Genomic DNA, 17290 nt, shown 5'->3' with positions numbered 1-17290 from the left:
TATATTTGTGTTTTCACTTCTTTCAGCTATTTTTTAACTTTTGAACGGGTTGGATTTCAAATAAACATTATGGTGAGCCTTAGGATAGTTTCAACGGTGGGATCACTCTCCCCACTGCTTTCGGTGGTTGGCGTCCGCTACAGATTTTTATCTACCTCATTCTTTGGCTAAAGCCCTAAAAATATATCAAAATGAATGGAAGGTGTAGAGACAACACATACATAATAATGGGGCCCACATAACTTGGTGGCGTCACTTCAATTGGGGACTCGCTACTCAACTTGTCAGTATCCAATCCGCATTCCAGGAACCAAAAACGAGACGGATCCAATACTCAGGTAGGCCAAAAGGTCCGAAAAGGTGATGATTGAATCGTCCACAGTTGAAATATTTGCTGGGTCATGGAAGTTTTGAATCAGGGTAATATTTATTTTCTCACCCATTAGAAATGATGTTATGAACCGTATGGATGATATTTAAACATCACTGTCGACCAGGGAGGTTTCAACGGTGGGAATTTCCCTACCTACCTTTTCCTTCAGTGAGGCCCACTTGAGTCTTTGATCATGCTCGCTTTTTATATCAAGTACTAAAATGATCTTAAAAAATGGATGGACGGGTTGGTTTCTCACAAATATCACTGTGGGCCCCACCTATGTTTCCAGCGCAGTAACTTACTGCGGAAGGATTTCGCAGTAAATCCGCGTCCGTCAGCAGGCAATCGACGTTCGAATGGGCTTCACGCGCTAAAGGCCATCGCAGTAAAACCAAGTCCGTCTCTACACCGGTGGCCCAACCTTTTTATAAATAGGGGATGAAAAATAAAAATATGAAGTGCTAGTTTATATTTTCGACTCACTCTAGAGAGGAGAGAGAGGAGAGGTTTTTTTACGTTCGACTGAAACAGAGAGGAGAAAGAGTAGAGGTTTTTCTACATTCCACTGAAACAGAGAGGAGAGAGGAGGTTTTTCGTTTTTCTACGTTCGACTGAAACAGAGGAGAGAAAAGGGAAAAGAAAGAAGAAAGAAGATGCAAGGCGACATTGACGTTTACGACTGTTTGGGAAAGTCCCTATTGGATACTATACTTTCTCTCTTGCCCTTTCATGAGGCGGTGAAAACTTCCATCTTATCGAAAACATGGCAGCATGCATGGACCTCTATCCCTTACTTGGATATCGATCCCTTCGTAACACTACCACCAGAAAGGATGGAAGAAGAAGAAAAAAAAGCAACAGCTGCAGAAGAGAGTGATCAACATTGGGCCCCACTTGAAGGTGGTGATGAATGGATCATGATCGTTGACAAAATACTTGCATCTCACCCTGGGGTTATACAGAGATGCCGTATATCAACCTGGTACTCCAAGAGCAGTTCTAATGTAGACCGTTGGATTAAGGACTTGATGAAAAGGTTTATAGCTGAGTTAGTCATTGAAAGCGGTGGGTTGGGCTTCTCATATAAGGTGCCACAAACACTTTTTCAATACAAGTCATTAAAGAAATTGGAGTTACACGGATGCGCTGTGAATCTCCCCTCTTATATATGTTTGAAAGATAAGAATTTGAGAATGCTGCAGTTGTACAACACCGATATCTCGGTAGATACCATTCAACGTTTTCTCTCAGAATGTGGTTTGTTGGAGAGCTTGACATTGCATGGATGGTACAACGTTGATGTACCATTTCTCAATATTAGCGCACCCCATCTAAGAGACTTGGATATTAATTTATGTAGTTGCAGAAAATTAAAACAGGTCTGCATCAACGCACCGAATCTAAAAAATGTGAAGATAGATAATTATGATGGGGTGAAAGTGGAAATACATGCACCCTTGCTTGAAACAATTAAGGTAAAATCTTATTCCTTTCATATTTTACTACTTTTGTTATTGTTATAAGTGTATCTTATATATTTTACTTTTTGTTATTTTGTTGAATCTTATATATTTTACCTTTTGTTACTTTGGTTGAAGTGCTCGGCAGCGAATATACCAGTGGAATGCAGTGAGGATGACGGAGGCAGTTGGGTCTAAAATATAGATTTTTTTTTTTTTAATACTTTTGAAATGTCCTGATTTTCTATATAGAATTTTTTTGAAAAAAATTCTACAGTGTAACAAACATGTTATAATGTTCTGATTTTCTTGGAATGCATTCATCATAGTGTTTAGATGAGTGGTTGTATGGCATACGGTCAGCACGGTGGACCAAACACAATTTAAATAATTTTGATAGTGGGACTTTCCATATCAATCCCCAGTTGTGGCCAGTATAACTTTGGATGGGCTGGATTTATTCAGTTGTTATTTTTTAATTAGTTGCATTTTAATATTACAATACTACTGATGAATGTTCTTTATCTTTAACTTGGACATCATCCAACGGATTGAGCTGGTCTTGGATAATCACATTGGTGAATGATCCTAGCCATCCAATTGGTGGCTATCAAATGGATAGTTAAAATTTGTAAGTGGTTTAAATTAACTTGACAAAACTAGACAGTTGCTATCACCCATGCAATATGATTTTTGGTGATGGCCCTGTCTGCATCACCGTATAACTACTCAAACATGAATGTCGCACAAGTCACCACCATTTTGACTCGGATTGCGTAGTGTGGCGTACACCATCGATGATAAATGCTATCCACACTGTACATCTATTTTGCTTATTCATATCAGGGCATGCGCCCAAAGATGAAGCAGATTCAAAGCTCAAGTGGACCTCACTATAGAAAGTGGAGATTGAGGTTTTGGATCAAGATGGTATTTTTGTTTTCCTCATTCAGGTCTGTTTGGCGTGCGAACAGGTTGATGGAAAATAAAATTCCCGTTGGATCTTTTTTCTTTTTTTTTCAAAAACTGTACTTTTCATTGAATCCTAGCAAGGTTGCTATATTCGCTACGCCCGGTGGACATCAGTTTCCACTGCTTTCTAAAATGACTTGCCAAAATATATGGATAATATCGATATAACACATGTACGGACACGACTTGGCTGCCATCCGATCCGGCATCCCTGGATGCTGAACATGGCAGTAGGGCTGTCTTCGATGCATGCGTTGTATCTCCGCACCCTTCATGTTCGTTCACAAACAACCCTTCGTGTCCTCGATGCACACATTGTATATCTACACCGTTCAGAAATAGTGGTTATTAACCATTAAAAACCTTTTGTGGGCCATAAAAGTTTTGGATCAAGATGATATTTATTTTTCTCCTTTCATCCAATCTGTTTTACCTTATCAAGGGATTGGATGGTTACTTTCACTCAGGTCTGTTTTACCTTAGGACACTGATTGGCTTACGGGACTCTCATCCCACTGATATGTTTGTGAGAAATCCACCCCGTCCATCTGATATGTTCATGAGAAATCAACCCTTCTATATGTCTAGCCAGATAATGTTAAAGCACAAGTCCAAAAAGAAGGCAAATCCAAAACTCAAGTGGGTCACATGAAGAAATCGGTAACGAAATGCCCATCGTTTTACATGCCATCCAAACCGTTCATAAGGTCATTCCTATTGGGAGTAACTGAAAATACAAAATATTATCTTGATTCAATACTTTTGTAACCCCCCACAAACATTTAAATAGTGGACGTTCAATCTCACTGTTTCCTGTCATGCCGCCCACTTAAGTTTCTTATCTGCCTTATTAATTTTCTGCGCATGTCCTAATATAATTTAGCAAAATAATGGACTTAGTGGATTTCTCGTGAACATCATTGTGGGCCCACCTAGTATATGAGTGCCGGAACTTCTTGCTACTTGGCAATCCCACCTCCGTGAGTTTATCAGTATTTTATAGAAACATGAAGACCGTTAAACATACATATGGGACAATTGTATTGCAATCTATGCCATTCAAATCCCTCTCCTAACTATAGGTATACCATAACTGAAAATTTGTGCCAAGAAGGTATCATTAACCCTCCCAAATTTTTCCTTCAATTACGGACCACTCACTATTTTACTTTTAACCACCCATTTGATAGCTGCTAATTTGAAGACTAGGATTTCTTGATTAGTGTGATTTTAGAGATGATGCTCCATTCTTAATGTGATCCACAATTTGAATGGTATAGATATACATCGGTGCCACAATGATTTGTCAAAATAGATAGACATCACCGATAAATCATATACACCACATTAATTGTGGCCCACAGAGCCTCTACCAGGATCGTTCGTCTCTATGTATTGGTGAGTTAGTAGTTAACCTATCCGTGCGTCCGGACTAGCTATGTCAATATTTTAGGGGGCGTGGGTTAGATATTGACGGTTGAGTACTGAGTTCACTATGTGGGCCCCACCATGATGTGTGTTGTATTCATACACCGTCCATCCATTTGGAGAGATCATTTTAGGGCATGAGCCAAAGAAAGAGCCTGATCCAAAGCTAAGTGGATCCACCATAAAAAATAGTAGGAACAATGTACATACCCTTAAAACTTTCCTATAGGGCTCACCATAAAGTTTATTTGAAATCTAACATGTTCATAAGTTAACATAGACATGGGCAAAGGTAAAACACAAATATCTCCTTGATTGAAAACCTCCCCAGGCCCCAAGAAAATTGTAATAGTAGCCGTTCAATCCCCACATATTTTTTCTAGAGTTCACTTGAGCTTTGAATCTGCCTCATTTTTTGAATCATTCCTAAAACAATATCCCCAAATGGATGGACGGTGTGGATGCAACACATACATTATGGTAGGGGCCATAGAACTTCCTGACATCACTACAATACCAAAGCTCGTCATGAGTCAATAGCGAATCCGTGCCCAATTTAGGACCCTGATTGGCTTACGACACTCGTAGCCCACTGTTATGTTTGTGAGAAATCCACCCCATCCATTTGTTATGTTTGTGAGAAATCAACCTATGCATCTGTCTTGCCCAATCATATTAAAGCATGAGTCCAAAAAGAAGGCAGATCCAAAACCCAAGCAGGTCGCATAAAGAAAAGTGGGTAAGGAAATGTCCACCGCTTTACATGTCATCCTAACTGATCATAAAGTCATTCCTATTGGGAATAACTGAAAATACAAAATACTATCCTGATTCAAAACTTTTGTAGCTCCGCAAATATTTCGATATTGGACGTTCAATCCTCATTACTTCATTTGACGTTTTTTAATGGTGGACGTTCAATCCTCATTGTTTCCGGTCATGCGGCCTACTTAAGTTTCGTATCTGCCTTAATTTTCTGCGCATGTCCTAATATAATTTAGCAAAATAATCGATTGAGTGGATTTCTCACGAACATCACAATGGGCCCACCTAGTATCTAAGTGCCAGAACTTCTTACTATTGGGCAATCCACGTCCGTAAGTTTATCAATATTTTATAGAAACATGGTGACGGTTAGGGGTGTACATCAGCCACTAGCTGACCTCACCTCGAACTCGGCTCGGCTCGGTCTGGTCAGCAGCTCGGTCCAGCTCGGGCCGAGTTCAAGTCAAGATCGAATTGAGTTCACGATGAGGCATTTTCTCAAACACCTGGACCGCACCTTCAAAATCTCACTATATTTGAGATAGTACCAATGGTTTTATAGGTATTTTATCAAACACCTTCTAAGTAACATAAAAATCAAGAAAAAAAACGGTGCTGGTTCACCAGCCACACTTCTTTAAGTCATTTCATCAAACACTTAGTGAGCAACATCAATATCAAAGTAACCTAGTCACTAAACTGGTTCGATCCGAGTTCGATTCAAGCTAGGTTCGATCTGAGTCAAGTTGAGCTAGGGCAAGCTCGAACTCGGCTCCGCTCGGTTTGGTCAATAGCTCAGGCCGAGTTCGAGCCAAGATCGAATCGATTTCAAGATGAGGCATTTTCATAAACACTTGGACTGCACCTTCAAAATTTCACTATATTTGAGATAGCAGCAATGGTTTTGCAGGTATTTTATGAAACACCTTCTAAGCAACATAAAAATCAAGAAAAAAAAAGGGAGTTGGTTTCATATACATACCTTCCTTGTCACCAGTCACACTTCTTTGAGTCATTTCATCAAACACTTGGTGATCAGCAACATCAATATCAAAGTAACCTAATCACTGAACAGGTTCGATCTGAGTTTGATTCGAGCTGGGTTTGATCCGAGTTGAGTCGAGCTAGGGCAAGCTCGATCTCATTTTCGTGCTCAAAAAATCAGCTCGACTCGGATCGAACTCAGCTTCGAACTGAGTCGAATCAAGCTTTTTCGAGTGAAGTCGAGCGTGCTAACCGAGCTAGCTCAGTTCATGTACATCCCTAGTGACAGTTAAACATACATTTGGGCTATATGTTGTTGAGGTTGAAAGCAACTCTGAGGTAGTGGTGTGCGTCTCCTCAAACAAAAACTCATGCCCACCTTCCATTGGAAGGGGAGAATTGATTATCTCAAAGGTAAAACATCCATCTCTTTTCAGCATGTCATAAGGCCAAGCTAATAGAGTGGTAGATGGGTTGGCACACTTGGGTAGTGAAAACCAGCTGGACAAGGACTTTGTCCGTATCCAGGACCTCCTGATGAAAATCAGAAGTGAAGTTTTTATAGACAAAGCAGGCCTTAGTACTGTTAGAGAATCTTAATATCGGTTAACTAATTTCTTTCATATGATAGGCTGCCTTCGCCCTTTTTTGTATTGAAGGCACAGCCCAAATATGACTCATAAAAATCTCTCTGTTCATCAATGAAGTCTGTCAAGTTGTTTTTTTTTTTTTTTTTTTTTTTTTAAACATATTGCAATCTATGCCATTCAAATCCCTCTTCTAACTATAGGTATACCATAACCGAAAATTTGTGCCAAGAAGGTATCATTAACCCTCCCAAATTTTTCCTTCAATTACGGACCTCTCACTATTTTACTTTTAACCACCCATTTGATAGCTGCTAATTTGATGACTAGGATTTCTTGATTAGTGTGATTTTAGAGATGATGCTCCATTCTTAATGTGATCCACAATTTGAATGGTATAGATATACATGAGTGCCACATGTGAGGATGATGAGCTGCCGGCATATTTTAAATGGTGAAAAACTAACAGAGAGTCTGGTTGTGGCCGAAAGCCAAAACACGCCCTCCAATTATACATGCTATGTTTCAAAAATCATGTAGGATAAGCTATTCTTTTTCCCTGGTGAGCTATGGATGCTTGAGTTTTTCATTTAACATTCAAGGCACTGACTTAAAGGATTACCTTACATATGTCCACTCAAATGGGTATCACAAATTCTGACCCAAAAAAAAAAGGGGTATCACAATTTCCTGTTTATAACGTGTGTTGCTTGATGAATGAACCAGATATTATACAATTGCAACATATTGCCTAGTGTGTCCATTCACGAAATTTAAAGGGAAAATAAGATAGTTAATGTTATCTTCTCAATGCATTTCTTTTGGTTGAAGTAGCCAGCGCTATTTTTAAATGGTGCAAGAGTAACATCAACTGTAGTTCAATAGTGATGATTGATATACAACTATCTAAACCATATAAATTGTAGTCCAATTGTCGACCGATCATATTTTAAAATAAATATGATTGAGTAATCATCACCATTCAATCAATGGGTATCAAATGGATTGTTAAATTGTGAGTCGTCTATATTAGAAAGGAAAAATTAGATGGTTAGTGTTATCTACTTAGTGGCCAAGCTTAGAGGTGATGCTCCATCCATATATAGTTGGTTCAATGATTTGGAGAGTCTAGATTTCTTTATAAAGTGGATGGTTGAAGAGTTTACTACCTCTATCTAAATGATGCAAAATTAACATGGAATCTAACTCCTTCATAAAAAGGGCTAACCAATATTATAAAATTTATGTGATATATTAAATTCATTGGAATTGTAATGCCTTATTTGCAACAAAATTGGCAACAACTAACATTGGTTGCAAAAAGTTTTTAACGACGGGTTTCGAGCTTTTAGCGACGAGTTGACTTATTGCAAAAAGTGTGAATTGTTGTAATATTATTTTGATTATGTATGTGTAAAAAAAAAAAAAAAAAACTTTAAATTATTGTTATAAGGGTTTGAGATTAAGTAATCGAATCTTATTGATGGAAATGATATGTTTTATGATATCTTAAGTTGAATTAATATATTTAAGATAAAGTATAATTTAATATTATTTTCGATATTTTTTTTTTAAAAATATATAATATTATTATAATAAATAAATAAATAAATAAATAACTCTAACAAATTACTTGAAATGGATTGAGAATCTTGTTGAGTTTTCAATTCTTTTACATTGACCAAGATTTACTTTATTTTGTATCACAATTTGGTGGGTGAGACTTTACCAGATAGGTTAGATAACATACACATACTTTAGGGAGCCCCTTTTGCATCACTTGTTAGATAAGTTTACTTTCCAGTAGTGCATCAATCAAGTAACTCTCAATTATGATGCGAACCAAAATTCAGGATGATCCAATTATTTAGTAGGACACTCGATTTGTGAGTACACTTGATTTTTGAGGCTTTGTGTGGGAATTTCTTTTATAGTTTAATGTACTATTTATCAACTTAACTACAGGCCACTTCAAACACTTTATATCAATTTCTTTGGCTGAATGAAATTAATTCATATGTAAACATGTTCTATGTAAATATCAAATTTTAATTCATATGTAAACATGTTCTATATTATAATTGTATCTTCTATATTTTACTTTTGTTACCGTTAGAATTGTATTGTATACGTTTTACTTTTGTTATTTTTAAAACTGTATTTTATATATTTTACTTTTGTTATTTTTGTTAAAGTGCTTAGGAGCAAGGTATTGGAAGAGTACTTACAATGTAGACCGTTGGATCAAGGGCCTAATGAAAAGATCGATAGATGAATTGGTCATTGAAAGTGGTGGGCTAGGGGTATCATATAAGGTGCCCACACACTAGCTATTCCATTGCAAGACATTAAAAACATTGGAATTACAGTTGTGCTGTGAATCTCCCTTCTTAGATATCTTTGTAATGTAAAAATTTTAGAACACCCATATTCGAACAGCACCCACATCTCCATTTACACCATTCAACGTTTTCTCTTCAAGCGTCCCTCACTGAAAATCTTAACGTTGCAAAGATGGTGCAACATGAATGTACTTTTTATTAATATGAGTGCACCCCCAACTCCTATCCTCATAATCCCCAACTATCCCTTGCCCTTGCTCTCACCACCTAATGTCTCACCAACATAAGTGAACCAACCTGCTTTATCGAATTTAACAAACATCTACAATGGTAACAAGCCATGTCATAGGAATATAATTATACCCTTATAGGAAATGGAAACGGATTTCATTCCTCGTGATCCATTTATGAATGTTGTTAGAAGTAAACGGATTTTTCATATAAAAAACCTCTTGATAAGTACGACCATCTCATTTAGCCTTTTGAAAAAATGGATAAATGTGCATGTGTTTGTGAAAGTGAGTAAAGTTATACCATGTTTACTTGCATGAAGGTCTCCACAAGCACCTCTATACAACCAATCGCATGTACGAGAACCTGGAATGTTTATAAGACATTTGATTACACCATTAGTTGGGCCCCATGTGGAAACTTCATTCGAAAATCAGTACTATCCATTCACAAGGTGGCTAAAATTTAATTTCTGGGGTTTTTTCACATCGATCCTCCTGTCATTAGTACCTTTTTGGTGCACTTAAATGAGTTCAGTCTGCCCCAACCGAAGTTGCTGGGACTCAACTACTGCACACATCGTATCTACTACAAATCCGAACCATCCAAATTAATAGTGGGGCCCACTGAGTTTGGTCATACCCTTGGAATGAGATTCATTTGACAATCCTGGTGTCCGATTAATGGTCATTTGTTGGTTGAATTTCAACATTTTAATATTCACTTTACCATCACTTGCAGTCCAATTTACTAGTTATGATTACCTTCCAGTGTAACATATGGGGTATAATCCATCTTTAGTGGGTCCCAATAACAAGCAATGTTTGGGTGATTCTGACTCAACAACATACAGGTAGCGTTTGTAGTAATAGAGGCGTCAACTGCACCATAGGGCAGGCAAGGGGGCTGGAACGCAGACCAGCAATTAAGACCTGATGCCCCAACTAAGGCCTTGGTCCAAACAAACGTTCAGTCAGGTGGGATCTCTCAACGGACCGGACATATCTTAGCCCCTTTGCTACCCTAAGCTGCACTTATAGGATTTATCTTTGATTTTATATATATATATATATATATATATATATATATATATATATTATATATATATATATATATATATATATATATATATATATATAGGGAAAAGGTACTATACGCTCGAACGTACGGAACTATCCCATAAGGTCGAGCGCTGTCACCACCTAAGCCGTCAGACGGAAGAAATATCATCCTACGGTCAGATTTGGAATGGTATATACTAACCGAGTATATACACGGCCCTATAAACAGGGGATTTTACCCCATTCCAAATCTGAGATCCCGCAGCCCTCTCTCCCTCAGTCCCTACGACCAGACGCCCGCCGTCACTCTCGCTTACATCTCTCTCTATATCTCTCTCTCCAGACACACCCACCCCCACCTCCACCTCTCCCTCAATCCCCACAGAGTATATACTCATTGGCCTTTGTTTTCCTCCAAATTCCACCGATGCTGGTATGAAGGAAAAAAAAAATGCAAGTTTGGCAGAGCCCTATGCAATGTCTATGGTAGTCCCGACCCATCCAATTTTACGGTTCATTTTAATAAAGTTTGATTTTTCATTTAAAAATAATTATAGTAAAAATGTCTACTAAAATGGACAATTGACTACAAAGCTAACCATTCAAACAGGTGGTTGTCGTGAGCACAATGACAAATCTCAATCTTAGCAATTTCCCGGCTTGGGAATTTGTAGGAAGAGTTTTAGATTTGGATATTTTTCTCATGATATTGAAAGCAAGTGGATGGGTTAGAAAACTTCGGCCATGTTTTTCATATCTGTTCATTTATTCACAGACCGTGGTCCACATGACTAGTGGATCAACCTGATTCTTGGGCTAGATTATCAATATAGTGTTTCCATTTAGATGGATGGATTGGATCTTGTACCAATTGTGCCATGCTGACACTTGTACATGAGCTTTACTACACACGTGTAGCTTAGCAAATTTATGTTTTTCATTTTTATTTTATTTTTATTTTTAAATTGAAAGCTTATGACCCTAAGATTGACATCTCAATCTTATCATGTCTCAATGCACTTCGCTGAAGGTCATCATGCTTATATTCTCCAGCTAAATATTTTCAGCTTATCTAATCCTTATGTTATATTTCCATTAGAGCCTATTTGGTTGACATTTATGAGGTCAGGCTGACAGACAACATTCTTATCAAAGAATGGTTCAATAAGTTATTTAATATACATTAAAATTTTAGAAAGAAACTAAGACTTGATATTTGATATCTGCTATGCTAATACAATTTTCCATGGATAATTAATTGATTTCTGCATGACAATCGTATTGATTTCTACATGACAATAGTATTAATACAATTCTCCATATAATTTTGCTAGTTCTGGTCAAATCGACAATGAATTCGCCGGAGAGGTCAAAAGCCGAGATGGATGCTCTAAATGGAGCCAAAGGGGTCTGCAAGTTTGTGGAGGTTCCAGGGGCTCTTCTCCCAGACTTGAGGTAAAAATGAATGCTTCTCATATTTCTTTAAAAACTCAAAAATATAAAATAAAATAAAATAAAATAAACTTTTTAATATATGATCTATCTCACATTTAAAAAAGGGAAAAGAGGAAAAAAAAACTACAAAATGCATTAAAAAGCTATTAACTAAATGTCATCCTGGGACTTGATTCCTTCACTAAAGGTTTTATGGGCACAAACACAAGCTGAACATCCACAGACATGTCTGCATGGACTCATGTGTTGATCTCAATAAGCATCTTCCATCCCCAGGGATGCCTACATCTGAATTTGGTGCCTCTACTCTTCATTGATAATGTCTTCTTAATCTATTTGAATTTCTGATTTCACCCTTGCAGGATTACATGGCTGTTCTCAGGAGTAGCCATCAAATTGTTGGTTTCACCCTTGTAAGAAACTACTGTCTACCCCACAAGTCTTAGTACTACAATGTTAGCGCAGTTCTTGTGTACCTTATTTTTTCTTTATTCTTTTCATAGTTCAACGGTTTCATTGACTTGGATGCACATGATACACTAGCCTTGAAGCTCAAAGGAGATGGGAGATGTCACATATCTACTGTATGTTTCTCCTTCCACCACCCATGCAACTGATAAGAACAGATGCTATACATTGGTCTTAGGTTCGATGGTAATTTACTCAAGGGGCAGACAGTTGGAGTGATTGGAGCAGGTTATATTGGATCTGCATGTGCTGGAATGATGTATTTGTTGTAGACTAATGCCATCCTTCGATTGTATTGGAGTATGTTCTTGTTACTATGGCTGCCAGCGACCAACTCCTAATAATAACAATACATAGGTAGTGGTGGACGATTCAAAACAACTCAATATCACATCTGTTTGCTCTGCCCTTCTGATTTTTCAATGAAAATTCAGTCTGTCCCACTTTCACGGTGATTGGTGTATTTTCATCGCCTACTACAAAATCATTGCTGGTTGAACCCTAAATAATGGTGTAATTCCAATACACTTTTGTATCTTCCTTGCTTCAACTGATGTTGCTTGCAATTGCATCTTAGTCATTGCTGGTTGTGTTCTGTTTTGAAGGATATTAGCTCTAGGTTTCACGTACTAATCCAAGTACTAACAAAATTATTACTATTTTAAGGAATCCAGTTGGATGGTTAGGATTGTCCATCAATAGGATTTGCATCTCTTCAAAGTGTTAGTGAAGTATTGCCACATCCTGGCCGAGGAGGGGATTAGAATGGTCCAGCCGAGGAGCAACAAATCAATGGTGCCATAGCCTCAGGTTCAATTGATCCTGCATTCCTAGATGCTCTTCCGGAGGAGTTACGAGCCGAAGTTCTTAATGCTCAACAGAGCCAAGTGGCCTAGCCATCAAGTGAACCACCTCAATCTGCGGGAGACATTGATCCCCCCAGATATCCGAGCAGAAGTGCTAGCACAACAACAAGCTTAGAGACTAATCAATCACATGAATTGGAACGCCAACCAGTTGAAATGGACACCGTTTCAATAATTGCGACATTTCTGCTGATTTGCAGGAAGAGGTAGCTTCCTAGCAAGTGTTTTTTTTTTTTTTTTAATTGATTGAAATATTTGCTTCTGTAGGGTATACGTCATATTTCAGAATGCATGATTCTTTAGTTTCTCATGCCTTCTCATGCCTGTAATGGTTTAATTTTTAGGTGCTCTTAACATCTTTGGATGCTATTCTGGCCCATCTAACACCCGCGCTTGTTGTGGAGGCAATTATGTTACATGAATGGTTTGCTCATCAATATCATAGCCGCATGCTTCTTGGCATGTACCCCAGAAACCGGCGGGGTGAGTCTTCTAGACGGGGTGATGTTGTTGGATCAATCCTTGATAGAACTGCAGGAGGCATCTCCTCATGTAGAACTGTAGGAGGTTGTCTCCTAATGACTTAGAATGCACTACGTTTGCGTCAACCTCTTTGGGGTCTGAATGTGGGATGGGTTTGTGGTGCATGAAATGTAATGGGCTACTAATTTTGTTGTGTTAGTTGTTGTTGGTCTCTTGTGCCAGTGTTGTAACTCAATTGTCATATTTGATAGGCGAGGCCTGGATTTTTATTTATTTAAACCTTGCCCAAATGAATGTGTATATTTTTCAATTAATAAAATTTCAGGTGGTGTGATAAATTCAATGGTATGATCTTTGCATCTATTCTACAATGGTCACTACAGGTGTTGTGCAATCATGGTCTTATCAGGCCCACTTTCCATTTTGCTTAACTTATCAGTTCCCAAGTTCTTGCATGCCTAGTACATTCTGAAAATGGTACCACCCTGCAAAATTGCCTCTTTGGTGCAGAATGGTGTGATGGATTTGGGACATTCAATCAGGGGGCCACCTAATTCAACTTCATCACCATTATCCTATCATTTATCCTAGCAATTAGAGCATCTCCTAATTAATGAGCCATTAACCCAATAATCATGCCACTTGAAGTCCATGACTATCGGATCAATTGCGCATTTCCGGAGAGAAACATATTTTAGAGTAGGGCTTCAGGAAGCAGTTTACAGATAGAAACTGCTTCCTGAATCCCTATTAGGCTGTCAGTTTATAGATAGAAACCGCTTCCGGAATCCCTATTAACCAAATAATCATGCCGCTTGAAGTCCATCCACTATTAGCCTGTCAGTTTGGATTGATTCACATGTTTTCCAATCTCATGAGCTTTATAGTCAAAAAATGTATTTAAACGATACAGTATTTACATTAATAAAACCATATTTAACCATTCTGATAGATTTTCAACCTCCTTTTTAAGGCCATCCCTTCAAGTAATGAGATAGACTAATGCAGCCACATACTGGGGTGAAAGTTTCTTTCCATGTGGACATTTTGTCTTCCCTAAACCTTGCCCCCACCGCCAAACAGAAAGGAAAAGGGAGAAGCCAAAAGACAAAAAAAAAAAACCGTATTATTTGAAAAGAAACGAAATAAGAAATAAAAGAAATAAGAAAAAGGAAAAAAAGAACGAGGATTTGGATGTAGAATTGAACTGGAATTTGAAGGTTCAGTTTAATAAAAGCCACCATTTCCAAATTATACTGATGTTACCTGGTATCATCATAAGAAAGGAATTGAAATACATGACTAAGGAAAATTGGAAACCACAGCTACAACCATTGCTACCAAAATAAAAAGTCAAAAGCTACGGATAAAAGCCGTAGCTAAGAGAACAATAATACGATTTTAGTCTGTAGCAAGACCGTAGCCATTCATCTAAGCTAATACATATAAAGATACATTTAAATACAATCATTCATTTCAATCCATCTATAAAAGCACAATACCAACAAAATAGTTGTATCTATTTAAAGTTCTCTCTGATGATTAATGAAGAAATACATCATACTTAGAAATACATTATCAAGATTTGAATTCTTCATTTTCACACTACTCATGCACCCTCTCTCCTGCATATGCCACCATCAAAACAAAATCATTATCTTCATCAATAACACATCTAAAGTTGCAGCTCGAGCAAGCTTGATCATAGCGGGGAAAACAATGGTTAACCAACAAGGACAGCGACCATCTTCCTCTTTAAGTAGCTTCTCTATATTTGCATGAATAAATTGCAATCCCAAAATTTTCAAAGAAGATAAGCTTATCAAGTTAGAAAGGTTATACACGGTTAAACAATACAAAGCCATATATTTTTAAAAGAAAAGAAAAGGAAAAAAAAAACATAGCTACGGTTAACATAAAATACAAACTACAAAACAGAGCCACATGATCCACTACCACGGCTGCAAAAATCAAAATTACACCACAAAGCCAACACAAGACAGTTCAATTAGGACAGCAAGCAACACTTCCTTGGACCATGAGACACCCACGATGAACCTGAGACATTGGGTAGACCTGGCAAGCAAAATTTTCCATATGGTGGACATACCGAGATCTGGGAGACTTTTAGCACATGGTTGATTATGGAGTGTGATAGATGATACACATAATTTTATAAATTGAGTATATGCATGCAAATTAATCCAAGGTGCAGGTTGTGGTTTAGACATATAATGAACCAAACAGGTAGTAAAACTAGTCCACTGTGCACACATTTTCTATGATGTTTTGCTAAACAAAATGGCCTCTTTTTTTTTCTTTTTTTTTTTTCCTGTGCTCAACACAGAAAATGCAGAAGTGGGGTCCAACTTTTGGTGACCCAGTGTGTTCATCTTATAGCCCCATTGTGGGTTGACTATGCCCCAAAACGCTCCTCCATCTGATGATATTAGCAATCAGATTGGTGACCTGTAAAACAGATGATTTGTCCATCCATCCACATTTAAATGGATAAAACTGCCCAATCATGTTAGTAAGATTTCCTAATGGGGGAGATTTTGCAGATGACACAGTAGACAAATGTCCTTAATAACAAAAACGTGGGCTTGCATGTACAGTTTCAGATAGATAGAAAAAATAAAAATAAATAAAAATTCAGTGTGCCAATCTATTTTGCCTCAAAGAGATCAGAAAATATATAAAGCTCAGGCTGAACAGGTTGTAAGGCTCCAGTTCAGGCAGAGCCCCTTGTAGTGAGGCCTACTTCACACATACAGACTACAATTTTTGTGGGCACACCATCGATGGGCACTGCTGCTTAAACCACCCCACCAGAAAATCCTACCCATCTTATTATTGGCCAACAAATTATCCCTATAGGAACAGGATAAAGCCCACAAATTGGAGGACCAGAATTCTTTGACAGATTAGCATTATGGTCGATCATTCATAGAAACCAGGGTGTAGAAATTTAACTAACTGAAAGGTAGGTCCCACCAATGCTGATTGCCATATCAAGCACTGTATATTTTCTCATGGGTAAAATGGCAAAAGAAAAATCAGAAAGAGAGACACTGTATGAATCCAACAATCTACGTACCTTTATGGGACTTGAAAGAGTACACTCAAAATGAAAAAAAAAAAAAGTGTCCTTAAATCAATCAGTAGGGTGTGAATATCAATTCCAAGAGAAAGGAAATTACCGTAGAATTGTGACAGATGATCTTCTCCAGAGTATGCCTCAATTCAAGAAGCCCTCGTGTGGCCGATGTCGAAAGATCGCACCCTCTAAGCTCCAAAATCCTTAGCCGCCCGAACGGCAGCAATGAGATCAGTGTGGGGTCCTGGGCTGGTTGTGGGAGGACCGACACAACCTTTAGCCTACGGAGAATGAGAGAGAAAGAGAGAAAGAGAGAGAGGTGGGGGAGGGCGTGTTTGGAGAGAGAGAGAGGGAGAGAGATAGAGAGAGAGGTAGGCGAGGGCGGGCATGGCTAGAGAGAGAGAGAGAGAGAGACAGAGAGAGACGGTGGGTGTCCGGTCGTAGGGACTGAGGGAGAGAGGGCTGCGGGATCTCAGATTTGGAATGGGGTAAAATCCAACAGGGCCGAGTGTATACTCGGTTAGTATATACCATTCCAAATCTAACCGTAGGAAGATATTTCTTCCATCCGACGGCTTAGGTGGTGACAGCGCTCGACCTTATGGGATAGTTCTATACGGTCAAGCGTATAGTACCTTTTCCCATATATATATATATATATATATATATATATATATATATATATATATATATATATATATATATATATATA

General features: G+C 38.0%; 1 protein-coding gene across 1 annotated transcript; it reads left to right on the top strand.

Annotated features, from left to right (window-relative positions):
• Nucleotides 1-1029: 1029 nt before the first annotated feature.
• Nucleotides 1030-2034, top strand: LOC131248404 (F-box/FBD/LRR-repeat protein At1g13570-like). Its single transcript, XM_058248687.1, has 2 exons — nucleotides 1030-1851; nucleotides 1975-2034. Exons 1-2 carry the CDS (start codon nucleotides 1030-1032, stop codon nucleotides 2032-2034), a joined length of 882 nt encoding a protein of 293 aa, XP_058104670.1.
• The last annotated feature ends 15256 nt before the right edge of the window (nucleotides 2035-17290 follow it).

This window comes from Magnolia sinica, chromosome 1 (genome assembly GCF_029962835.1).
Source record: "Magnolia sinica isolate HGM2019 chromosome 1, MsV1, whole genome shotgun sequence".
Taxonomy (NCBI): Eukaryota; Viridiplantae; Streptophyta; class Magnoliopsida; order Magnoliales; family Magnoliaceae; genus Magnolia; species Magnolia sinica.
This window is presented reverse-complemented; position numbering and strand designations above follow the sequence as displayed.